Below are 27,718 nucleotides of genomic sequence, written 5' to 3'. Positions count from 1 at the left end.
GAGGGTGAATAATTTTTATTTCACCTGTATGGGAGTGGCATATTGTCCGTTTGTTGCGAGGATCTGGCAACCCTGGCTGTAGGCGCGACTGAATCAAGCCGCAGAAGTTCGCTGTGTTTGGGCTAGAGCAGTGAGTGATCCAGCATGGCGCCCAGTCAGGGCTCTAGGATGCTTAGTAAAGATGATGCTGATTATAAACTTCACTTTAGGATGATAAACGAGCAGCAAGTGGAGGACATCACTATTGACTTCTTCTACAAACCGCACACCATAACTTTACTAACGTTCACCGTCGTCAGCATAATGTACTTTGCTTTCACCAGGTGAGTAAACATCAGATTTGTTATGATTGGACACACCTGACCAGCGTATATTAATTTATTATATTTCACCACGGAAAAAAGACATGATATTGTTATGATATTGTCAGTTTTACAGATATTTTCGGATAAATCCTACTGTGGGATATGAAGATGTAGATGTAAAACTTTTTACAACCTACCTGAGTACATTTCCTTTAATAAATATTACCAGAAAAACAAAACTAAAATAAATATATTATTTATTTAATAAACTACCAGTTATTTGGTTTAGTTAACTTTGTTTTAAGCTTAATAAGTGTATAAATATGTTAATGTAATAAGTCCTTTAATTTAGACATAATAAGCATAGATACACTCACCGGCCACTTTATTAGGTACACCTGTCCAACTGCTCGTTAGCGCAAATTTCTCATCAGCCAATCACATTGCTGCAACTTAATGCATTCTGGCATGTAGACATGGTCAAGACGATCTGCTGCAGTTCAAACTGACTTTGAATGTGTCATGGTTGTTGGTGCCAGATGGGCTGGTCTGAGTCATTCAGAAACTGCTGATCTACTGTGATTTTCACGCACAACCATCTCTAGGGTTTACAGAGAATGCTCTGAGTAAGAGAAAATATCCAGAGAGCGGCAGTTCTGTGGGCGCAAATGCCTTGTTGATGGTCATAGGAGAATGGCCAGACTGGTTCCAGCTGATAGAAAGGCAACAGTAACTCAAATAAGCACTCGTTACAACCGAGATCTGCAGAAGAGCATCTCTAAACACACAACACGCCCAACCTTGAGTCGGATGGGCTACAGCAGCAGAAGACCACACCGGGTGCCGCTCCTGTCAGCTAAGAACAGGAAACTGAGGCTACAATTCACACAGACTCACCAAAACTGGACAATAGAAGATTGGAGAAACGTTGCCTGCTCTGATGAGTCTCCATTTCTGCTCACACATTCAGATGGTCGGGTCAGAATTTGGTGTCAACAACATGAAAGCATGGATCCATCCTGCCTTGTATCAGCGGTTCAGGCTGGTGGTGGTGGTGTAATGGTGTGGGGGAGATTTTCTGCACACTTTGGGCTCATTAATACCAATTGAGCATCGTGTCTACGCCACAGCATACCTGAGTATTGCTGCTGACCATGTCCATCCCTTTATGAGCACAGTGTCTCCATCTTCTGATGGCAGCAGGATAACACCATGTCATAAAGCGTGAATCATCTCAGACTGGTTTCTTGTACATGACAATGAATTCACTGTACTCAAATGGCCTCCACAGTCACCAGAGCTCAATCCAATGGAGTGCCTTTGTGATGTGGTGGAACGGGAGATTGGCATCATGGATGTGCAGCCAACAAATCTGCAGCAACTGTGTGATGCTATCATGTCAATATGGAGCAAAATCTCTGAGGAATATTTCCAGTAGCTTGTTGAATCTCTGCCATGAAGGATTAAAGCAGTTCTGTAGGCAAAAGGGGTCCAACCTGGTACTAGTAAGGTGTACCTAATAAAGTGGCCGGTGTATATTTCTATTGTCATTAATGTAATATATTCACCTGTCTATGTCAGTTATTATAGTCAACAAACTAAATCCATACCAAAATCACTTGAAAAGTTTAAACTAGTTGCTAATTATGGGAACATTTACACTGTTTAGTTTAATATGAGGTTTGTTATGACTGAACACACCTGACCCGCATCTATTAATTTATTATATTTCTCCACCAAAAAAAGTTATTATGTGTGCCACAGTGGTGCAGTGAGTGGCACAATTGCCTCCAAGCTAGAACGTCGCTGGTTCGAGTACCGGCTGGGCCCGTTGACATTTCTGTGTGGAGTTTGCATGTTCTCCCCATGTTGGTGTGGGTTTCCCTCACAGTCCCCACATAGGTGAATTGATTAACTGAATTGGCCGTAGTGTATGTGTATGTGAATGTAAGTGTGTATGGGTGCTTACCAGGACTGGGTTGCAGCTGGAAGAGCAGTCGTTGTGTAAAACATATGCTGGAATAGTTGGCGGTTCATTCCGCTGTGATGAATAAAGGAATTACCCCTAAGTAAAATGATTGAATGAATGAATTCAGACATTATGGGCATAGATGTGTTGCCTACTCTGCTTTAATTATTGCTAGTGACATTTTATAAATCACTTGAGAAGTTACAGCTAAGGGTAAATTTAAAAGGTTCAGTTTAACTTGACATGCTAATAGCTTTCAGTGACTAATTTTGAGGGGGTTTTTTAACCAGAAAAATCGAACCTATTATAAGCTCAGATGTGTTGCCATCTCACTTTTGCTTTAACAATTTTTATTAATTTATTTTCCTTCAGCTTAGTTCATTTATTTATCAGGGATCTCCACAGCGGAATGAACCGCCAATTATTCCAGCATATGATTTACGCAGCGGATACTCTTCCAGCTGCAACCCAGTACTGGGAAACACTCATACATACTCATTCACACACACACACTCATACACTACAGCCCATTTAATTAATCCAATTCACCTACGGCACATGTCTTGGACTGTGGGGGAAACACAGAGGAAACACGGAGAGAACATGCAAACTCCACACAGAAATGTCTACTGGCCCAGTCGGGACTCAAACCAGCGACCTTCTTGCTGTAAGGCTACAGTGCTAACCACTGAGCCACCGTCCCACCATAAAACCTCATTGTAAAGTGACCAATAGTTTTAAATTCAAGTATCTACAGCTGATTAGTGTTTTGTGTCATCAAATGATTTGTATTCTGAATACTCCTGGTGTGTTAAAGCTATTCCCCAATAAGGTGTGAGGACAGTGAGTCTGGTGACACTGTGAAATGTTATAGTTTAATGACGCTATCGTCACGGCTCTGATATGTTATCAGTTCCTCATGTTTTTTATTGTGGCAGGGACGATGGAGACTCTGATAAGAACCTGCGTGTGGGCTTGCTGCTGGTCGTCTCTTTCTTTCTTGTTATCAGCGTTCTTGCCTTTCCCAACGGTACAGTCATTTATCAGTAGAAACAAATATTGTAACCGTCTTACACTGAATGCTTTTGTTAAAGAGGTCATGTTTGAGCACAGTTGTGTTTGAATATATCCAGTCTTTACTGGTAAACATTAATTCATTCTGTTTTTATAATCAGACTTGATATAAACAGTCTGCAGAAACACTTTGATTGACATTCTCCCTTTGTACGTGTCATCAGAGGGGGAAAGCCCCGCCCACTGGTGACCATCTCTCCTTCATTAGCATAGGGCATTAGTCTTGTTTTTAAATCTGCCACTATGCTGACACACAGGCATTTGTAGCTCCGCCCTCTTTTGAAAATAGAATCTCATTTGAGTTTAAAGCGACAGTCACCAAAATGCCACAATTTGACTTAAAAGGGTCAGTTTCAGAGAGTTAAGCAATATTCGTGTGGTATTTTGAGCTAACAGTTCACATACACTATCTAGAAACATCAGAAACTTATTTTATTTCATGTTAAATGGCCTAATTTGTCCCGTTTAAATTAGTTTAAAAAAGTGGTAATGTAAATTGGAAATTGCTGCAGACTTTTATTCCAATGTAAATATGTATTTACTACTGAAACTGAATATTGAGTAGGGGGCGGGGTTTATTCATGTGCCCCTCCTCTCATTTCCATGTTAAACAGAAATTGCTGCAGACTTTTATACCAGTTTATGTATTTACAACTAAAACTGAATATTGAGTAGGGGGCGGGGTTTATTTATGTGCCCCCCCCTTTCATTTAAATAAAAAATTTATGAGAAACAGAAGTTACTGCAGACATTTATATCAGTGAGACTGTATTTACAACTGAAACTGAATATTGAGTAGGGGGCGGGGTTTTATTTTTGTGCCCCTCCTCTCATTTAAATAAAAACATTCCATGAGAAACAGAAGTTGCTGCAGACATTTATACCAGTGTGATTATGTATTTACAACTAAAACTGAAAATTGAGTAAAACATATGCTGGATAAGTTAGCGGTTCATTCCGCTGTGGCGACCCCAGATTAATAAAAGGACTAAGCCGAAAAGAAAAGTAATAAATGAATATTATATTACATTATAATAAAAAGCATTAATAAATGTATTCTGGCGTATGTTCACTTTTAGGAAGGTTTCTATGAAAAATTTTTGAAATGAGATCCCAGTAATTAATACAATAGCAATAACAATAAAAATATTAATGCAATAAAAAAATTATTATTAAAATCATTATTAAAATTATTATTATTATTATTAAAATTTGTAATGAATTTATTATTATTAATAATTATTATTATTATTAAATTTATTTTTTATTATTATTATTACATTTATTATTATTAAAATAATAATATTAATAATAATAATAATTATTATTATTATTGAAATTATTATTACTATTAATATTATTAATATTAATAATAAATTATATACATTTATTTATGAATATTATATAGTTTGTTTTATAAATAAAATATTTTTAATGATTATATGTATTTAATAATTAAAACTTTTTCTAAAAAAAAATCCATGTGACTTTCAGGTCCTTTCACGCGTCCTCATCCCTCTGTATGGCGCATGGTGTTTGGTGAGTGTGTTAAATCTTTCTTTTGTCTTGTCTTTTCATCTGCTCTGTTGATATAACCAGCAGTATTTTGATTTATTGGTTTATTTTTAGGTCTCAGCGTGCTTTATTTCCTCTTTCTGGTGTTCCTGATCTTCCTGAACTGGGATCAGGTGAAGGCGCTGTTGTATTGGCTCGACCCAAATCTGCGTTACGCCAAACGAGAAGCAGATGTGATGGTGAGCAATCCCGTGTCTCAGGACAGAAACTGATGTCTAGAATAAAGATTTCACATGACAGTAAAGGAGTATTTTGAGCCTGCACTGTGATCCTAAAATAGAGTCTTTTAATGTGATATCAAAGGATTCTTGTGCTAAAAATGCCTGGCAAGAGCTCTTTGCTTTAAATAACTTCACTCCATGACATGCAGTGGCTGTTTTCTTTAAGTCATTTAACTGTTTATGGAGCTAATAATGTGCCAAAACAATCTGACTTTGAATTGTGTTCATTTGAATTATTGACAATTTTAATTTAATAGATCTGAATTTTTATGCTGTTAAAAATTGTTTTGAATTTGAATTTTTTAGTTTGAATTAGAATTTGATCACTTGAATATTGTACACATGAAATTTAAGACAACAGAATTTTTCAAGGCTGAATTTTTTATAGACGCATTTTTAAACTTCAGATATTTTGTGTTCTGAATTCTTAGACTGCAGATATCCAGTAGGTAAATATAGTAATTCAAATGAACACAATTAAATTTCAGATTTCTTGGCATATTATTAACTCTATAACTGTTTGCTAAAAAATGGACAAAAGCAATTATAATTGCACTTGCAATATAATGTCTTTCCATTAAGGTTAGCTTAGATTTGAAATGCAATATCAGTGTTATGTGATTCAGAATGCTCCTAATTGCAAGATGTATGGCAATAGTAATAAAATTATTAATAATATATATTTTTAATAATAATAATAATAATAATAATAAATTATATACTTTTATTTATGAATATTATATATTTTGTTTTATTAATAAAATATATATTTTATAATTATATGTATTTATTCATTTATAAATAGTATATTATAATATCATAAATATTTATATAAAATAAATAATAAAATATATAAGTCATATATTAACTACTATATAATAAAAAATTGTATTATAAAAATATTAGTAAAATATTATAGTTATTTATAAATATAAAAATTTATTATTTAGTAATTAATATATATAATTAATATGTAATAATATAATTAATATGTTGAATATTTAATAATTATTATTATAGTAAAATATTATATAGTTATAAATATTAAATACTATTGATGAATTATATATATTAATAATAATAATAATAATAATAATAATAATAAGGGACTAATCCAAAGGGAAAATAATTTAAAGTAGTAATGAATAATTATAATAATAGTAAAATTCTGTATTATGGTTATTATTTATTAAGCTTATTGTCATTTATACTAACTGAACATGTAGCATTGGAAAACTGAAACCCAAAAATTAAATCTATAAACAATTAAGCGTGCTCATTATCACATAATCTATGACTTCCAGCATGATTGTCTGTGACAGCAAGACAATCGTATTAATTTTCCAGCCGGCAGCGGTATCAGTTCACTAGCTCACAGATTATGTCTGAGCTGTGTGATCTGAAACCCTTACTTCAGCGTGTGTGTGTGTGTGTGTGTGTGTGTGTATTTGTAATCCACTGAATTATGATTAATTACAGTAAAGAGATAATACTGGCTTTCTGTAAGAGGTTTCCATGTCTGTAAGGATGGCCTGAGACTTTAGGATTATTAGAGTCCTCATCCAACTTTTAAAAAGAAAAAGTAAACAGTGTATTGTAGTGGTGTAATGGATCACAAATCTCCCGGTGCAGATCACACTACAGGTTTTGAGTCACAGATCAGACCATTTTTTTGATTACCCAAAAAGGAGAGGAGATCAGCGTCATTTGCTTTTCATTCATTATAAAAACAATAATACTAGAAACCTTTATTTTTAACAAACATAGCTTAGAACCTGTAATTTTAATAAAATAAAAAATTTAAGTCAAGAAATAACTAGTTGGGTTGGCATGGTGGCTCAGCGGTTAGCACTGTGGCATCACAGCAAGAAGGTCTCTGGTTTGAGTCCCAGCTGGGACAGTTGGTATTTCTGTGTGGAGTTCTCCCCGTGTTGGTGTGTTTTTCTTATCTGTTTCTTTAATTTAATCACAGGAGTATGCAGTAAACTGTCATGTCATCACCTGGGAGCGGATCCTGAGTCATTTTGACATCTTCGCCCTGGGTCATTTTTGGGGTTGGGCTATGAAAGCTCTGCTCATCCGCAGCTACGGACTCTGCTGGACCATCAGCATCACATGGGAGCTCACCGAGGTGATGCACTGAAAAACTATAAAACAATAACTTGCAATCCAAATCAATTTAGATCCACTTGTTTGGTAAACAAAGTGAGTCCCTCCTGTTGGGAAGAGGTCACATATGTAATTTTTACTGTGGATCATCAGTTGGCAGCATTAACCCTTTAGATAGACCTGTGCAAAAGAGTTTCTGGCTTTTCAGTGCATGGAGTAAAACAGCACATTATAGTGTGTGTGCAGAAATACACTTACTGTGTTTACTATGTTCTGAGAGCTGAGCTTCTTGTTTTTGATTTTCTCAGACATATCAAGGTAAGTGTGCGAAGGTCTCTCTCACCCTCTCTCGCATATCTATCACTTCATATAAAAGCCAGAAACTAAGCTTTTTTGCACTGCAACTGATAATCAACAGTAAAAATTGCACATTTTGCCTCTTCTCAACAGGACAAACCAGCAACAATCGAGAATGCATGATTATATGCTGCCATGGCTTTGCAATTAAAACATGTGATTATAATGGAAGTCAATGGGGCAAAAACAGCCCCCAACATCACCAAAGGGGAGTCAATCTGCCCAGAGTGTATTGTTGAGTTTTAAAAAAATTCCAAAGCATGTCCCCAAAATATGCATCAAAATAAGATTCATCATCAAAAATCAGCCCATTTGCTGAAACACTGAGAAATTTGTGGCCAAATTAAGACACAAAATCACCCCAGAGTGGATGAAAACACTACATATAGGCTACATAACAATAAAACAATAATCTGGACAAACTAAAGAGATTTTGCAAACGTTTAACCATGGCAGAACCCCAACAATTAGAAGAAGAGAAAGGCAGCCAGGCAAAGATATACTAAAAAGGATCAATAGAAATATTAATTTAGAATCATGGATGACTTATTTAAGCGCAATAGCCTAAATAAATGTCATAAAATAATAATATTAATAATCATAACAATAATAATTTAAATAATGAAAATATAAAACCTACCCAAATCCTGACATAGCTGCGTTTAAACAGCGCAAACAGTTCATAGTCTAATAACCCCGCATGATTGCTTATGCCATATGTTAGACGGTTCTGTATGAATAACTGAAGATGCTCCTTTAATGCATTCGCACGTTATGTTAAATTATTTTAAATTACACGTCATGCCCAACCTTAAATCATACCTCCTGAACACTCTGTTTAACAGTTCCAAGTAAACTTACGTGCATGTGAATTTACGTGCTGTATTTTGCGTGTTTTGCTTTGTATGAATGAGGTAAACGTGCAGCCCCGAGTAAACATGGTGACGCCCACCTCCTGTTATAGATCACGATCACTTACACGCTTATGTAAACTGGTAAACCTTCTGTTTGAGATTATATCTCATTAAGATTATTTTTCTTACCCAATTCACAAATAACTTGTTTTAAGCAAACAATCACTTTATTTTGAGGTGTTATTTTATCAGAAAACAAGACATAATTTATTATGCTTGTTCATGTGTCTAGTATGTGTCATGATTTAAAAATATTTTGATATTTGGATTGAAAACAGGACAAAAATACTTATTTTTTATTTTATTATTATTATTATTACTATTATTATTATTATTATTATTATTATTATTATAACAGCTCAGGGATGAGCTGTTTTGATTAAACGGTTGGAAATTAATGTTTTTTTTATCCGATTAATCGAAAAATAATCGACAGATTAATCAAATTTTTAAATAATCGTTAGTTGCAGCCCTATTTGTGTGTGCATTATGAGGCTTAATATCAAGGGGCTGTTCCATAAACCAAGCTTACAGAAAAAGCCAGGCTTATTTTGGTAAGTCAGGTTTATTAATGGCGGATTCGGTTTCATAAATCAAATTTACGATAGTTTAAACTTAGTTACCCTGGCAACTTATGCTGGGAAACTAGCCTGGTCCGGGGCAGACTAACTCTCAGGCTAAGTCTTAAGTTCAAGCCTAATCAAAGTAATGTTAATATTCACCTGCCATATTCTGATGCCATTTTAGTTCACTTAACCTCTTAATAATGATTAAAACTTTATGGTCACTTAATAGCAAAAAAAAAAAAAAAAAAAAAAAAAAAAAAATATATATATATATATATATATATATATATATATATATATATATATGTATATATATGTATATATATATATATATATATATATATATATATATATATATATATATATATATATGTGTATATATATATATATATATATATATATATATATATATGTATATATATATATGTATATATATATATGTATATATATATGTGTATATATATGTATATATATATATATATGTATATATATATATATATATATATATATATATATATATGCATATATATGTATATATATATGTATATATATATGTATATATATATATATATGTATATATATATATATATATATATATATATATATATATATATATATATATATATATATATATATATATATGTATATATGTATGTGTATATATATATATATATATATATATATATATATATGTATATATATGTATACATATATATATATCACTTTAATGTAAAGATATTTTCCCACGGGCTGCGGGAAATAAGTGGCAAAGGGAAAGCAATGGTTTGCATCAGATTCGGGAGCAAATTAAAAATCCCTCCAGCTCTTTGTTTATTTTAAACCTATGTGCTTACATTTAGAACATTTTGTATGTTACAGTGAGCCTGCAATGCATTAAAACTTTTCCTTGCAAGCAACAATTGGCAGTAATAAGCGCAAATCTTCTCTCTCACGCACATGCGCATGGTCAAGCACAATTACTATGTTTTATAACAAATATTTAATTTCATGTTAATAGGCCTAAATAATAGCCTATATTTAAAAAGTATAATGCTACAATTGTAGCCTGTTGAACAATCTGCAGTTTCGCGGCTTACTCGCTGTGAACAGCTGTGTCTCATTTCAGAGCTTTCAGTTCTCGAAGTTGCCATGGTAGCACACAATATTATCGATGTATCTATGCTCGACTTTTAACTAATTTAAGAGTGGACGTGTAGTTCAGCTCATTGAAGTCAGGCTTTTGACTTTAATCCCCGCTTTTCTTAACCACTTTTATGAAATAGCCCCCAGTTCTATAATATCATCATTATTATTATTATCAGGGCTTACTGCTTTATCTTTCTCTCTTTTCTCTTCTGTTTCCTGATTCAGCTGTTCTTCATGCACCTCCTGCCAAACTTTGCGGAGTGCTGGTGGGATCAGGTCATTCTCGATATCCTGTTGTGCAACGGTGGAGGGATTTGGCTTGGCATGACTGTGTGCCGCTTTCTGGAGATGCGCACCTACCGATGGGCCAGTATCAAGTAAGCTGCATTCATGCTGATTCATTCATTTTTTTTTCTGTTTAGTCTCTTATTTATCAGGGGACGCCACCACGGAATGAACCGCCAACTATTCTGATATATGTTTTATGCAGCGGATGCCCTTCCAGCTGCAACCCAATACTGGGAAACAACCATACACTCATTACGGCCAATTTAGTTCACCAATTCCCCTATAGCGCATGTGTTTGGACTGTGGGGGAAACCAGAGCACCCGGAGGAAACCCACACCAACACAGGGAGAACATGCAAACTCCACACTGAAATGCCAACTGGCTCAGCCAGGCTCGAACCAGCGACCTTCTTGCTTTGAGGCAACAGTGCTAACCACTGAGCCACCGTACAGTTCATTAGTTTACTTAACCGGGTCATTTGCTGCCACACAGACATGACACACCTAACCTTTAGTGATATCACCTGCTCAGGATGAAAGTGTGTGTGTGTGTGTGTGTGTGTGTGTGTGTGTGTGTGTGTGTGTGTGTGTGTGTAATTATTAACATGATTACAGCAGGAAATTGTTATCAGTAGTGTCACACGCCCATGTTCATACTCTCTATGATTGTGTTCAGATGTAAAGATTAGCTGTGTCTGCGTTTACTACAAACCTGTTTCGGGTTTCATTCTAGTTGGATCAGGAATGTAGGGTGATGAAGTTCATTGGGGTAGTGCCAAGCGGCAACCTCCCGCTCTCCCTCAGGAAGCCAATATGGAAGTAACTAAAACTGCGATTCATCCGAAATTCCGCTAGTCCTGGTCGCTCCTGGCTCTAAAAGGGAGCAAATTTCAATTGAGCCCACTGTTAAAATGGCCAACTTTACAGCAGAAAAAAGGTGTTTACAGCCTGGTACTAAAAAAGATTTTGGTTCATACAGCTAATATTACCCTTCATGACAACTGTGAGGGGGGTGAATTTTTTTATAACTCATCCGTTTCCTTTATATTAAGTTATATTAAGTTTGCATAATTAAGGGCGTGGCCACTTGAGTGACAGCTAGGTCTCGTTGGTCGCCGTCACGTCACCTCAGCTGAATCCTGCAGATTAGCCACAGAACTCGGCATATTTAGCGTATTTCTGTTGTTTTATGTGGCTTTACACAGTCAGTTGCCTTTTGGACTTGTTTCCTACAATTATTAGATGGCATGGCATGCTGAGTGCACTTAATTGTGCTCACAAACCATTCACGTGGCCTCCGTTTCCCATGTGAGTAAAGTTATATACTTATATACCATCTCTATACATGTATTTGTTTTATTTAAGATCATTTATCGTTTTTATTTACTTTTAGAGCTGTAATGCACTGCAGAATCTGACGAATTGATTAGCTGTAGGCTCTAGATCAGTCATCTGAAGCGTTGTCATACAGTGTTACGCTGGAGTTCATCAATAGTCTTACATTAACTAACACAGACTGTATCTGAAGTGTTTGGAAGTAATTCGCGTTTTCCTCCTGTTGAATAACGTCATAAGAACAATGTTTAGTGGCTCAATGTGTTACAGCAGTGTTTTTACAAGTCTAAACACTTTATTGATATAGTGTACAACCAAGCACAAGTGGTTAGAATACAAACGAGTCGCAGGTGATAAAGTATTAAGCGTTCTCCCAAAGTAAAGTGTGTCTGAACCAGATCCAAGCAAAATGCCAGCAGGTGTCTGTAGCTCCGCCCACTCTCCGCCTCTTTGCCCTTATTTGGTATCCCGCCGTGAGTGTGATGACGCGCGAACAAAATGTCGACGGTTGGCCGCGCCTACTTGTGGCTTCTTTTGCGCTCTTTAGAAACCTATGGGTGACGTCACGGACACTACTCCATATATTTTACAGTCTATAGGTAGTGCAGACACGGCTGTACATGAGCAATTCCAGCATTATGGATGAAAAACTCATATTAACCTAGTTAAGCCTTTAAATGTCACTTTAAGCTTAATACTAGTATCTTGAAGAATACAGTCAAACATTATGTGCTGTTATAATGACAAAGAGAAAAGAAATCGGTTATTAGAAATGAGCTATTATGGCGTCTTGAGAAAGTCAACATTCTGTTATACTACTTAAACTTATTATTCTTCTGTCTTCCTCTTCTTCTGAGACTAATTTCTATATGCATCTCCTCCTAGACCGTTCATACTACAACCACCAAACCAACTCCAAACCTCCAAACTATACTGAATTAAGTTGCTATGTCTTTTCCAGCTGATCCGACTTGCGGTTTTCTGAAAACTGCCTAGGAAATTTAGGATAAGTCCCATTGACTTACCATTGGACCAAACTTTGTAACCTCATAACTTTGCACCAGACTGTCATACAGAATTAAGGTTGGGCTCATTAAGCTCAGTCTACCAATCTGCCAATCACTGATGACCTTTCAACTTACTAGCCACACCCTAGCAATCACTTACGGCACTCTATCAACTGTCCCATAGACTTCCATTGTAAAAAACTGCCATTGACTTTACATTTGGACACACTAACAACCTACCAATACATACTAGCAATATACTAAGCATACTAGAAACATACTAATCATACTAGCAACATGCTAATTCATACTAACAACATACTAATCCATACTAACATACATACTAATCATACTAGCAACATGCTAATTCATACTAACATACTAATCCATACTAACATACATACTAAAAACATACTAGCAACATGCTAATTCATACTAAATTCATGCTAACAACAAGCTAGTTTATACTAGAAACATGCTAGCAACATGCTAATTCATAATAGAACTATGCTAACAACATGATAATTTATGCTAAAAACATGCAAACCACATAGCAACACCTTAACAACTTCCTAGAACTCCCAAGCAACTGCCTAGCAACCACTCAGAACACCTTAGCAACCACCTAGCAACATCTTAACAGCCAGTCAAAACACCATAGCAACACTTTAGCAACTGCCTAGCAACCACTCAGAGCACCCTAACAACCGCCTAGCAACACCTTTTGTGCCGGAAAATCCGGCTCCTCATTTTACCGATCCCCCTCCTCAACCGCCCTCCTTCCCTGTCCGCTTTTCACTTTCAGTTTCTTCCGCGACTCCCCAACTCTCTTCACTTTTGTCAGCGACAACCCCCCGCTCTTCACCTTCGTCCTCCCTCTGCCGTCCAATGCTGCCCCTTCCACTTTCGTGCCTGACACCTCTCCATCCTCGGGTAACATGCCGGATTCGTTACCCCGATCTGTTCCGGGACCTTGCAATTCACAAATTAAGCACTGAGGGGGGCTCATAATTCTGACTCCAACTGTACTGTATATAGGTATATATTGACTGTGCAGTCAATGCTGTTGTTTACATTCGAGTATGGCTGAGCATATGGTTAACTAAGCACATCTTGACACAAGTGCAAACCCTTCATTATTGTGTGTGTGTGTGTGTGTGTGTGTGTGTGTGTGTGTGTGTGTGTGTTCAGGGATATCCACAGCACCTCGGGAAAGCTGAAGCGGGCCGTTCTTCAGTTCACTCCGGCCAGCTGGACGTATGTGCGCTGGTTCGACCCCAAATCCTCCTTCCAGAGGGTGGCTGGAATCTACCTCTTCATGATAGTATGGCAGGTTTGTGATGTACCTCAGGAATACGCTGTAGATCACAGGTGTCAAATCTAATTCCTGGAGGGCCGCAGCTCTGCACAGTTTAGTTTAAACCCTAATTAAACACACCTGATCAAACTAATTGAGTCCTTCAGGCTTGATTGAAACCTACAGGTAAGTGTGCAGAGCTGCGGCCCTCCAGAAACTGGAATTGACACCTCCCTGCTGAAAATCCAGCTTAAACCAGCCTAGGCTGGTTGGCTGGTTTTAGCTGGTCGACCAGGCTGGTTTTAGAGGGGTTTTGGCCACTTCCAGGCTGGTTTCCAGCCATTTCCAGCCTGGTCTTAGCTGGTCAGGCTAGGAGATGACCAGCTAAATCCAGCTTGATCAGCCTAGCCAAGCTGGGAGTCCAGCCAAAACCAGCTAAATCTAGCTTAAACCAGGCTGGTCAAGCTGGTTTTAGCTGGATTTGGCTGGTCATTTTCCAGCCTGACCAGCTAAGACCAGGCAAGAAATGACCAAAACCCCTCTAAAACCAGGCTGGTCAACCTGCTAAAACCAGCCAACCAGCCTAGGCTGGTTTAAGCTGGATTTTTCAGCAGGGCTGTGCTGTAGATGAAGATAATTATGATCTAACTCAACTGGAAAAGGGTGGCACGGTGGCTCAATGTTTAGCATTGTCACCTCATAGAATGAAGGTCACTGGTTCGAGTCCTGGCTGGGTCAGTTGACATTTCAGTGTGGAGTTTGCATGTTCTCCCTGTGTTGGTGTTGGTGTGGGTTTCCTCTGGGTCCCCCACAGTCCAAACACATGCGCTATAGGAGAATTTGAGTGTATCTTTAGGTTTTGCTGATCTTTGTCCTCTTCTTTTCTCCTCCAACAGCTCACAGAGTTGAACACCTTTTTCCTGAAGCACATCTTCGTGTTTCAGGCCTCTCATCCTCTCAGCTGGTGCCGGATCCTCTTCATTGGGATCATCACTGCTCCTACAGTGCGGTAAAGTCTCGTAATAATGATTTGCCACCAATAATTTAAAGTCAGTGTGTAATCTAAATTCACAATGTTTATTTTGTTCGCTCTCATTGTCAGTTGAATAATTAATCCGTGCAAGAGGAGCAAAAAGAAAACCTTTCCCTCTACTCAATATTCAGAAAGTGTTGAAGCAACTTCAGGTTCACACAGACTTTAAAGCCCAGCAGTTTCATAGCACCAAAACTGACAATTGGTGCACACTAAACTGTATTTTAACTAGCTAGCCAGCTAATCTGGCTTCATGCATCTTTATCTCTTTAATACCTGTTGTTATAAAACAAAAGCTTTTCCAGGACATGAGATCCAGAGATCTGAGCAACATGAGAAGGCCGGGTCTTTATAAGCCAGTTATCATTTATTCATTGTGGAGTGTGATCCGATGTTGTTTTTCCGTTCTTTCAGCCATGTTATTTTAAATGTGTAGTACATGCAGAAAGTATTGATAGCACTTCACTTTCTCCATATTTTTCTATGTTACAGCCTTATTCCAAAATGGATTCAATTCATTTATTTCCTCAACATTCAACACACAATCCCCCATAATGACAATGTGAAGAAAGAGTTTATTAAATTGTTGCAATTTTTTTACAAATAAAAAAGCTGAAGAATCAGATGTACATCAGTGTTCTCAGCCTCTAAACTGAGCTCAGGTTCATTCTGGTTCCTCTGGTCATTCTTGAGATGTTTCAGCAGCTTCATTGGAGTTCACCTGAGGTCAATTCAGCTGATTGGACATGATCTGAAAAGGCTACACCTGTCTATATAAGAGCCCAGGGTTGACAGTGCATGTCAAAGCACAAACCAAGCATGAAGACAAAGGAATTGTCTGTAGATCTCCAAGACAGGATTGTCTCAAGGCACAAGGCTGGGGAAGCTTACAGAAACATTTCTGCTGCTCTGAAAGTTCCACTGAGCACAGCGGCCTCCATCATGCGTAAGTGGAAGATGTTTAACCACCAGGACTCTTCCTAGAGCTGGCCGGCCATCTAAGCTGAGTGATCAGGGGAGAAGGGCCTTAGTCAGGGAGGTGATCAATAACCCGATGGTCACTCTGTCTGAGCTCCAGCGTTCTTCTGTGAAGAGAGGAGAACCTTACAGAAGGACAACCATCTGTACAGCAATCCACCAATCAGGCCTGTATGGTAGAGTGGCCAGGCGGAAGACACTCCCCGCCTGCGATTTGCCAAAAGGCATGTGGAGGACTCTCAGACCATAAGAAAATAAATTCTCTGCTCTGATAAGACACAAATTGAATTATTTGGAGTGAACGCCAGGCATTACGTTTGGAGGAAAGCAGGCAGCATTCATCACCAGGCTAACACCATCTCTAAAGTGAAGCATGGTGGTGTTGGCATCATGCTGTGGGGATGTGTTTCAGCAGCAGGAACTGGAAGACTAGTCAGGATAGAGGGAAAGATGAATGCAGCAATGTACAGAGACGTCCTGAATGAAGACCTGCACAAGAGTGCTCTTGACCTCAGACTGGGGCGACGCTTCATCTTCCAGCAGGACAATGACCCAAAGCACACCGCCAAAACATCAATGGAGTGGCTTCACAACAACTTGGTGAATGTCATTAAGTGGCCCAGCCAGAGCCCAGACCTAAATCCTATTGAACATCTCTGGGGAGATCTGAAAATGGCTGTACACCGTCGTTTCCCATCCAACCTGATAGAGCTTGAGAGGTACTGCACAGAGGAACGGGCAGAAATTCCCAAAGACAGCTGTGCAGAGCTAGTGGCATCATATTCAGAAAGACTTGAGGCTGTAATCGCTGCCGAAGGTGCATCAACAAAGTATTGAGCAAAGGCTGAGAACACTGATGTACATCTGATCCTTCAGCTTTTTTATTTTTAATAAATCTGCAACAATTTCAAAAACTCTTTTTCCACATTGTCATTATGGGTGATTGTGTGTAGAATGTTGAGGAAATAAATTAATTTAATCCATGACTGTAACAAACAAATGTGGAAAAAGTGAAGCGCTATCAATACTTTGCATGTTTTTAACACTCATGCTTAACTCATGAATTATCATCTGGATTTAGGCAGTACTACGCTTATGTGACAGACACACAGTGCAAAAGAGTTGGAACACAGTGTTGGGTGTTTGGGTGAGTTGGACTTTTTAATTTAATTTGTGTTTAACTGAATTATGTTTATTACTGCACAGCATCATGGGTAATGTAGTTTTTTTCTGCATGAATTCTGCTATTAAAGGTCCTGTGAAATTAAAATAAAGTATTTTAGATGTTATTATCTATGGAGGCCCGGGAGGGACGTGATGTTGGGGAAAAAATTGGTGTAAGAAAAAGAAACTGGGTGAATAGAAAGTTTTTATATATAATATGAAACATGATAAGAATATCAGAATAATAAGATTTTTTTTACCGTCCTTATGTTCCCTCTGATATACTTTTAATCTTGAAAGCTCGCTGAAATTCATATTAAAATGTCTGCATTCACTTTCTTTCCATTAAAGCTATGCGTTGATCATCGCCCTTCATATGCAACCTCTGAATCAGCGAATGCATGTATAAGTGCTGACTGACGCACACACTCTATATGAAAATTTCCTTGCTCTGTTAAACATCATTTATGAAATATTTGAAAAAGAAAAAAAATTCAAAGGGGGCGAATAATTCTGACTTCAGCTGTATATATATTTACTACTGAAGTCTGACTATTGCACTCCACACACTGTCGTGTCACGGCTGCTGTTTTCTGTCAGAATCAGCTGATTTGAGTCTGGTTTTAAACAATGGAGGCTTTTTCTGTCAGATTACTCCTGCAGCGTCTGTGATTAGAGTCAACAAACCGCACTTTTGTGTTTATAAGTTTCACAAGGACAAAAAGGAGGTATTGGGAACACTTTATAATAACTACACACTATAAATCATTTATTAAGCATTAGCAAATAGTGAATTCAACATCCGTTAAGTGTTAACTCTACATTAATAAATGTTAGTAAGCAGTTTAAAACTGCAGCCACAAATGCTCTATTCTTGACTTATAAGCAACTATATAATGTGTTTAATGATTGTATTTTCATACTGAGTTAATGATTTATTTTTCATTACTAAATTAAGTATCACAATATTTACAAATCATTTGTATTTAAAGGTAGCTGAGGGTTTTTAGGATCATTCAGAATGAGTTAGTAAATGATTAATAAACTATTAAAATCAACGTTTATATGACTTATTATTCAGGCATGTCTTAATGGTTACTATGTATGTTAATAAATGCCTTTATTTGTCATTTATAAAGGATTTATACAGCATAAAGAGTCCTCACTTTAGATTAGGTCACAAAACTACATGAAGTTGAGTTATTAAAGCATTTATTAACATATTAGTTAACTATTTGTATATGCCTGAATAATAAGATATATAAATTTTGATTTCAATATTTTATTAATCATTTATTAACTCATTCTGAATGATCCTAAAAACCCTCAAATACCCTTAAATACAACTGGTTTGTAAATAATGCGATATTTAATATAGAAATGAAATTTAAATCATTAACTAAGTATGAAAATACAATCATTAAACACATTATATAGGTGCTTATAAGTCAAGAATAGAGCATTTGTAGCTGCAGTTATAAACTGCTTACTAACGTTTATTACTGTAAAGTTAATGCTTAACAGATAATGAATTCACTATTTGCTAACGCTTAATAAATGATTTATAGTGTGTAGTTATTATAAAGTGTTACTGAGGTATTTGTTTTTAGATTGTAAGAAGCTAAATTATAAAATAAAACCTGTCAGATATTGAGTGGGTATTATATTTGGCCGATTTTAGAACAAGTTAATAAAGACTGATTATTTATTAATGTATTTGTTCATTCATTCATGTTTTTGCGGCTTCATTAATCTGGGGTTATTGCAGCAGAATCAATCGCTAGCATATGTTTTACGCAGCTGATGCCCTTCCAGCTGCAACCCATCACTGGGGAACATTCACACACAATCATTCACAAACATGCACTATGGTCAATTCATCTGAACCAATTCCTCTATAGCGCATGTGTTTGGACTGTGGGAGAAACCGGAGCACCCGGAGGAAACCCATGCCAACATGGGGAGAACATGCAAACTCCACACAGAAAAACCATCTGACCCAGCCAAGACTCGAACCAGCGACCTTCTTGCTGTGTGCCACCCACTGTACCACTGCACTGCCCTTATTTATTTATTTATTTATTTGTTTATTTATTTAATTATTTATTTATTTTTAATTTTAAAAAATAGTTTATTTATTTATTTGTTTGTTTGTTTGTTTGTTTGTTTGTTTGTTTGTTTGTTTGTTTATTTATTTATTTATTTATTTATTTATTTTTAATTTTTAAAAATTTGTTTATTCATTTATTTATTTATTTATTTATTTTTAATTTTAAAAAATTTGTTTATTAATTAATTAATTAATTTATTTATTTATTTTTAATTTTTAAAAATTTATTTATTTATTTATTTATTTGTTTGTTTATTTGTGTGTTGGGTAATTTTCAGTTCAGTGTATTCGTTCTGTAACTCTTTGCATGATTTTCCCTCACAGGGCCATTGCTTTCCTGGAGGCTCTGGCTTGCATCAAATTCGGACATGATTTGTTCTCTAACACACAAGCTCTGTATGTTGTCTTTTGGCTTTTGTGTCTGGTGAGTGTTTTATTTTATTTATATATATTTTAAAGTATTATTAATGCATATATAGAAGTCACTATTCGAATAATTTGATATTATTAAAAATGCAGTTTTGATTTAAATATGTTTGCAGATTTTGAAACAGTGGATATTATTGGATGCGTTGTTAATCTACACTGACTGTGATGTGGTTATATATGTAGTTAACACTTAATGCTTACAGATTGGACCTTGTGTGTGTTTTATTAATCATACAGAGCAGTTTGACAACACACTAAAAAAAATCTGATTTAAAATATATATAATTATATATATATATATAATCCCTGTTTTGCTTGTTTTAAGTGAAAACTCACTTTATGTTTGCGTATTATTTCCAAAAACAAGGCAGTATCATTGCTTGTCTAGAAAATGCTTCTTGCTTGAAGAACTTTTAAATATTTGGATTAAAAACAAGACAAAAGCTGAAGGGAATATACTATGGAGGTCACTAGTTTTACACATTTATTCCCTCTAATACATGCTTTCTGCTGTTTTCAGGCGTTCATTACATTTCTCTGTCTGTATGGGATGGTTTGGTACGAGCAAAATTATGGGAAGAAACTGAAGGTAAATAAACGTCAATATTTATTATTAATACATTTATTAATATCAATCTGATGTCATGAGATGCTGAGATCCTCAATTAAACAATATGCATTCTTCAAATAATGCATTGCTGTCAACTAATCATTCAATGTTTACCTTTGCATTAAACTTTAAACACTTGTTTCTAGGGGTTTTAAAGGATATTGGTGAAATATAAACATTTCACATGACAAGTAATGAGTATTTTGGGCATACTTGGCAACATTTGTGTTTGAAATTCCGAGATATTTATTCATTCATTCATTTTCTTTTTGGCTTAGTCCCTTTATTAATCCGGGGTCGCCACAGTGGAATGAACCGCCAACTTATCCAGCACATGTTTTTCACAGCGGATGCCCTTCCAGCTGCAACCCATCTCTGGGAAACATCCATTCACACAGTCATTCACACTCATACACTACGTACAATTTAGCCTACAGAAACGCCAACTGACCTAGCCGAGGCTCGAACCAGCGACCTTCTTGCTGTGAGGTGACAGCACTACCTACTGCGCCACTGCGTCGCCTTATTTCAAGATGCAGAAACCAAGAGCGCAACTGGGTTGTAAATGTATGTTGCCAGATTGAGGTAAAAAAGTCTGTGAGATTTTAATATGTCAGGTGCAACACAGTGGCTCATTGGTTAGCACCGTGGCCTCACAGCAAGAAGGTCGCTGTGTCGAGTCCCGACTGGGTTAGTCGGCATTTCTGTGTGGAGTTTCCTCTGGGTGCTCCTGTTTCCTCCACAGTCCAAACACATGCGCTATAGTGGAGTTGATTAACTAAATTGGCCGTCGTGTATTAGTGTGTATGGGTGTTTCCCAGTACTGGGTTGCAGCTGGAAGGGCATCCAGTGTGTATGCTGGAATAGTTGGTGGTTCATTTCGCTGTGGCGACCTCTGAAATACAAACTAAGCTGAAGGAAAATGAATGAGTGATTTTAATATTTCGTTAATAGTGTAAGGCACAGGTGTCAAACTCAGTTCCTGGAGGGCCGCAGCTCTGCACAGTTTAGTTCCAACCATAATTAAACACACCTGATCAAACTAATTGAGTCCTTCAGGCTTGTTTGAAACCTACAGGTAAGTGTGTTGGAGCAGGGTTTGAACTAAACTGTGCAGAGCTGCGGCCCTCCAGGAATTGAGTTTGACATCCCTGGTGTAAGGTGATGATTTTAATGCAAGATCTGGCAACTTGTCAAATATGGACAAAAAGGGATTTTTCATAACCAGATTGGGCCATAAAAAAATAACAAGAGCTTCTCGGGACAATTAAAAACAAAATGGGAGTGTTGGCAGGTATGATTTTTGTGGTCAAAGTGTGATCCTGAAATGGAGTGTTTATAGATGCTGATTAGCTTATATTCAAATTTAACTCAATTGACCTTTACTTGTACAGCACTTTTACAATGTAGATTGTATCAAAGCAGCTTCGCATAAAAGATCATAGTAGATTGTATAGTGTGATTCAGTTTTCAGAGTTTAAGTTCAGTTTAGTTCAGTTCAGTGTGGTTAATATTCGCTACTGAGAGTCCAAACACTGAAGAGCAAATCCATCGATGCACAGCTCTACAGATCCCGAACCATGCAATCTGGCGACAGCGGTGAGGAAAAATACTTCACCAATTGGCAAAAGTGAAGAATTAAAAAAACCTAGAGAGAAACCAGGCTCAGATGGGTATGACCATTTCTCCACTGGCCAAACGTCTTGTGCAGAGCTGCAGTCTAGGCGCCGAAGGCTGGAATCTGGACGTCAGCAAAGACTCGTCTGTCCCTGCAGCGTCTCACGCTCTCCACTCCTCCATGACCACCATAGCAGCTGCTCAGGATACGGCCTGGTCCAGGATTATGGAAACCTTAGGATCATCTCGTCGCTGGTCTTGGATCAAATCAGTGGCGCTGCATAGTACGAGGGCTTCGGGAAGAGTATCCCCAGGTGGAAATGGAGAATAAAGAGAATAATTAGCGTAGTGTATTCGCGTAGTGTTCATAGTGTATATAAACAAGATGAAGAAACCTGTGTGGAGCACATTCATGCATCATACCGATAAGTGATGCACTGAGTGTATGCTTTATTAAAAAGATAGGTCTTTTTTTATTGAAAGAAAAACAAGGTGTATTATTACATACAAGGATTTGACAAGACTTTTTTATGCATTTTCCCCCAACCTCTCCTTCCCCTTCAAAAATAAATAAATAAATAAATAAATAAACAAAATTTAAAAAGTTAATTAAAATATATAAAAAGACATAATAATAATAGTAACAAAAAATAAATAAATAAATTAAAACTAAATTAAATAAAATATTTACACAGTCACAGAGTTTTTATAGTACAGTGAGGAAGTATTTGACATTAATGTTTGCCCATCGAAATTGATTGCATTTTCCTTATAAGCATAGACCTCTATTAAAAAGATCTTTAGTCTAGTTTTGAATTGGGAGAGTGTGTCTGAGCCTCAGATGTTATCAGGAAGGCTATTCCAGAGTTTGGGAGCCATAAATGAGAAGGCTCGACCTCCTTTAGTGGACTTTGCTATTCTAGGTACTACCAGAAGCCCTGAGTTTTGAGATCCTAAAGAGCGAGTTGGATTGTAGCGTGACAGAAGGTTGGTTAGAAAAACAGGAGCTCGATTATTTAGAGCTTTATAGGTCAGAAGTAATATTTTAAATTCAATATGAAACTTAATAGGCGGCGAGGCAGTGGCGCAGTAGGTAGTGCTGTCGCCTCACAGCAAGAAGGTCACTGGGTTGCTGGTTCGAACCTCGGCTCAGTTAGCGTTTCTGTGTGGAGTTTGCATGTTCTCCCTGCCTTCGTGTGGGTTTCCTCCGGGTGCTCCAGTACATGTGGTACAGGTGAATTGGGTAGGCTAAATTGTCCGTAGTGTATGAGTGTGTGTGTGAATGTGTGTGTGGATGTTCCCAGAGATGGGTTGCGGCTGGAAGGGCATCCACTGCGTTAAAACTTGCTGGATACGTTGGCGGTTCATTCCGCTGTGGCGACCCCGGATGAATAAAGGGACTAAGTCGACAAGGAAATGAATGAATGAATGAACTTAACAGGCAGCCAGTGTAAGGAGGATAAAATTGGGGTGATATTTACATCTCTTTTACATCTCTCTACTTTCACAGAGAATTCCAGATGACGACGGCACTTCTACTGACCCGTATGACAGTCTTCCTGAAGCTGCAAAAGGTGACGTGTTTCTGATTCAGGACTGTTTCTCAAATTACACACAACTTGTTGTTGTTGTTGTTTTATTAATGGGCTTTTTGATATCGTATCGTATTGATAGCGCTTCACTTTGTCCACATTGTTTTATATCACAGGCTTATTCCAAAATGGATTAAATTCATTTATTTCCCCAACATTCTACACACAATCCCCCATAACGACAATGTGAAAAACTGTCTGTACATTTTTATGAATTGCATTATAGGGTGTTAATTTTTGCTCTGTCCACTTTTGATGTTGAAAATTCAACCCTTTATTTTAACACAGAGTCTTTTATTGATATTTCAGTGGTTTGAAATAATATAATGTAGAGAGAAACCATAATATCTAGAGGAATAAGTTTGTAAAATAACAGAAAATGTACTGGCAGTTTATGACAAGGTGTTTATAGCGTAATATAAAACACCAACCCAAACAATATAGCACTGCAGACTATTAGTAATGTTCATTAAAGTCACTTTTTACTACTTTTCAAGATTAAAAGCTGTTAAAGGACAAATCCAGATCCCATAATGCAATGCAAAAGCAGAAATAAATGGGGAAAAAAGGAAGACATTTATCAAAAAAATACAGAAAACTGCTAATTTACGGTCATGTTTTACAGTATTTATACATGATATAATATTTGCATTATTGCTATGATCGGCAGAGAGGAGCTCCAGTAGCAACTCCAGCTCATCACGTAGAAGAAAAGGAGGAAAACACAAAACCGCCAATGGAACCAGTGGCAAGAAGTGAGCAGAAATGAACCCTGATGATCTGTGGATGGACTCGAGTATGAAGGAAACACACAGTAGAGAAGTGAAGAGAAGCGTAGAGAACATTTGAAGTAAAGCACAGACACAGACACACTTCCGTACACGGAGACTCAATGCACACCACTGCCTCTGTCTTTACAAAGCACTACCGCTGCATTTAAAGCTTTCCTACTCAGATTATGTCTCTTTTCTAATCTAAATATCTAAAATGTCTCAAATCAAGAAGCATTTTTCAGACAAGTAAAACACATTGTCTTGTTTTAAGATATAATAAGCCAAAATGAAGTGAGTTTTTCCTTAAAACAAGCAAAATAATCTTGTCTTTTGTTTTGAAATGCTTGTTTTAAGGAAAAACTCAATTCATTTTGACTCACAAGACAATAATTTTGCTTGTCCAGAAATTCCTCTTGATTTAAGAATGTTTTGATATTTGGACTAGAAACAAGACCAAAAGATCTCAGTAAGAAAAGCTTGTTTTGCCCTACAGTGCACTCGATTTATTCAAGAGCACTTGGAAGGAAACATAGTTGTGTTGTGCAGATGACTGTAAATGATGCACACTTAAAGGGATAAGTCCCTCATAATTAAAATACTCTAATGATTTATAATCACCCTCAAGGCATCACTGGAATATTTGACTTTCTTCAAGTCTAATCACATAGAAAGTCATTTTTAAACAGCTGTAATCCAGCTTTAAAAATTACAAATGGATTGTTTTTTATCTGCAGGCCAAAAATTGTCAAATAACCTGCATTTATCCATAATAAACATGTTTCCTTAAGTAAATCCATGCATTTTTGTACGAAAAATATTAATATTTTAAACCCATATAGCATTTTTATTTACATTTTCCAATCACTATTAAATAACATCAATAGTGACACTTTACGAGTGTAAATAATAAGATTGTATTAGTGCTACTAACATAAACATACAATCAACAATTCATTTATTAAAGTATTTATTCATATTTGTTAATGTTAACGGAAATTAAGCTGTTCATGTTAACTCACAGTGCATTATCTAATATTAACAAGCACTGATTTAGGTTTTACTAATACATTAGTAAATGTTGAACTAAGATAAATAAATGCAGTACAAGTATTGTTCATTATTAGTTCATGTTAGTAAATAGATAAAACTTAATTGCTGTCAAGTGCTTCCAAAACAATGACAATTGAATTTCACCATTGAGTATAACAATTTACTGAGGTATTCGATTTTTTTTTTCAAGGTTTTTCAAGTAAGTAAGTAAGTAAGTAAGTAAGTAAGTAAGTAAGTAAGTAAGTAAGTAAGTAAGTAAGTAAGTAAGTAAGTAAGTAAGTAAGTAAGTAAGTAAGTAAGTAAGTAAGTAAGTAAGTAAGTAAGTAAGTAAGTAAGTAAGTAGGTAGGTAGGTAGGTAGGTAGGTAGGTAGGTAGGTAGGTAGGTAGGCAGGCAAGTTTATTTATAAAACGCATTAAACTTTGAGCAAACTGCTGAACGAAACCAAAACACATTCTAAAACAGAGTAAAATAGCAATAAAAGTAAAATACTATGAACATTGTAACATGTTTAGTGCAAGTTAAATGCATAACCAAATAAATAAAAATACAACTGAGTAAATTCATCTCTAAGTAAAGCACATCTCTGTTTACAGATGATTTAATTATCATATTTCAAATCTGGTGTGTTTAAACTGTTTTTTTTTTTTTTTGTGCTTTGTTTATTTATTTAGGGGGTCAGCACTAAATGTTTTACTTTAAAACACATTAGAGTCTGATTTAGAAGCTGTAATTTTACATTTATGAATTTGACCTTTTTGTGTAACTTCTGGAAACTTCTATCCGTCATTATCTCCTTTTTTTGAGTTGCAGTTTTTTGGTGCATTTGCACCTCCTGCTGGACAGGAGTGTGTTTGCACATCTCTTAAAGAGATAGTTCACCCTAAAACAAAAAATGCACCTCAAAAGTAGAAGAGGACAGACTGTGGGTGATGTAAGTCATACAATACAGGTTATAAAGTTTTAAATATGGATATTTATCTTACAAAAATGCATGGATTGACTAAAGTAAACTTTTTTTTGTGCCCTGAAGCTCCATGAGGCACTTTTACTTTTATTTTTCTTATTATGGATGGATGTAATTTGTTAGACTGCAATTTTAGAGCTAAAAAAGGCCAAGGTAATTTGTTAATTAACTTAATATATTCATTTAAATAAATAGAAGAAAGTCATATAGGATGCCTTGAGAATGAGTAAATGACTGAATAATTAATAGTTTTGCGTGAACTAACCCTTTATTAATGATTCATGTGGCTTTCGGGTTTAGATATATCTGAATTGTGTGACGCAGTAAATGATAGTTGTTTATTACTCTTGTTGTTTTTTTTATTATTAATAATATTAGTGACACTGACCAAGCCCTATGTTAAAGGGACAGCTCACTCAAAAATTAACAATCAGCTTGTCATCAACCTTGTTTAACAGAAAAGAAGATATTTTGAAGAATGATGAAAAGTAGTAGCCACCAACATTCATAATAGAAAAAAAAAGAATTATGAATTGTTTCTGACAATTTTCTCATTTATTAAAAGTAATACAATAAAAATAATAATAATAATTTATCATCAAACAAAGTTAAATAGAATTTAGTTAACCATAAAATTATTAAAATAAAATTGATTTAAACAAACAATAAATACATAAGTTAGAAACAAATTAACAAAATAAATTAAAATAAATATATTGCAATAAAAACTGATTTGAATAATTGAAATAAATTATGAACAAGTTAGAATAAAAGATAATACATAAATATAATGAATGCATGAATTATATTAAAATAACCAAAACTCATGAGTAAAACAAAAATAACAATATTTGCAACCCATTAATAATATTATTTTTTTACACTTGACATATGGCCAGTGGTTTTCACTTTTAGGTGAGCTGTCCCTTTAATCTTTAACCTTAAATCTTTGCACAATGTTTCTCCAGAGTTTTGACACAGGCCTATGCATTGATTACTGTCAGAGATTATGCAAAGTGTGTGATTATAAACCACAAGGTTTTTTTTCACTATTTTTTGGTAACATTTTTTAAGTAAGCGCATGTTTAAATGTACATTGATCTTGTTTTTGCATTAAGAGCTGTTGATTTATTTAGGTATAATATGATTCAGCTCTTTTTTCCACATGGAAATGTGGTTTAAAAATAATCTCTACATTGTAATGTCATTTCCTTCTTTTCTTTGTGTTAACTAC

General features: G+C 35.9%; 1 protein-coding gene across 3 annotated transcripts; it reads left to right on the top strand.

The window, feature by feature from the left end:
* The first annotated feature begins 119 nt into the window (after positions 1-119).
* ptdss1b (phosphatidylserine synthase 1b) lies at positions 120-26,946 on the top strand. 3 transcript variants are annotated; one of them, XR_012395268.1, is made up of 14 exons: positions 120-323; positions 3,213-3,304; positions 4,843-4,887; positions 4,978-5,102; positions 7,117-7,275; positions 10,462-10,613; positions 14,058-14,199; positions 15,060-15,172; positions 17,256-17,321; positions 19,773-19,872; positions 20,398-20,466; positions 23,615-23,678; positions 24,367-25,786; positions 25,895-26,946. XR_012395268.1 is itself a non-coding variant. In XM_682780.11 (13 exons), exons 1-13 carry the CDS (start codon positions 145-147, stop codon positions 24,453-24,455), a joined length of 1,395 nt encoding a protein of 464 aa, XP_687872.5. In that variant the 5' UTR covers positions 120-144; the 3' UTR covers positions 24,456-26,946. The 3 variants fall into 3 exon arrangements, 1 of the variants encoding a protein (XP_687872.5); XR_012395267.1 differs by having other exon boundaries at positions 24,367-25,814; positions 25,863-26,946; XM_682780.11 differs by having other exon boundaries at positions 24,367-26,946.
* The last annotated feature ends 772 nt before the right edge of the window (positions 26,947-27,718 follow it).

Source organism: Danio rerio, chromosome 19 (assembly GCF_049306965.1).
Source record: "Danio rerio strain Tuebingen ecotype United States chromosome 19, GRCz12tu, whole genome shotgun sequence".
Taxonomy (NCBI): Eukaryota; Metazoa; Chordata; class Actinopteri; order Cypriniformes; family Danionidae; genus Danio; species Danio rerio.
The sequence above is the reverse complement of the archived record's forward strand: the minus strand, read 5'-3'. Positions and strand labels throughout refer to the sequence as shown.

What these genes read in the sequence shown, in the direction of transcription:
- ptdss1b (XM_682780.11), top strand. Translation starts at nt 145, where the DNA reads ATGGCGCCCAGTCAGGGCTCTAGGATGCTTAGTAAAGATGATGCTGAT. An exon ending in ATCACTGCTCCTACAGTGCG is followed by an intron (nt 15,173 to 17,255) that starts GTAAAGTCTCGT and finishes ATCTGGATTTAG; the next exon opens with GCAGTACTACGCTTATGTGA. An exon ending in ATTATGGGAAGAAACTGAAG is followed by an intron (nt 20,467 to 23,614) that starts GTAAATAAACGT and finishes CTACTTTCACAG; the next exon opens with AGAATTCCAGATGACGACGG.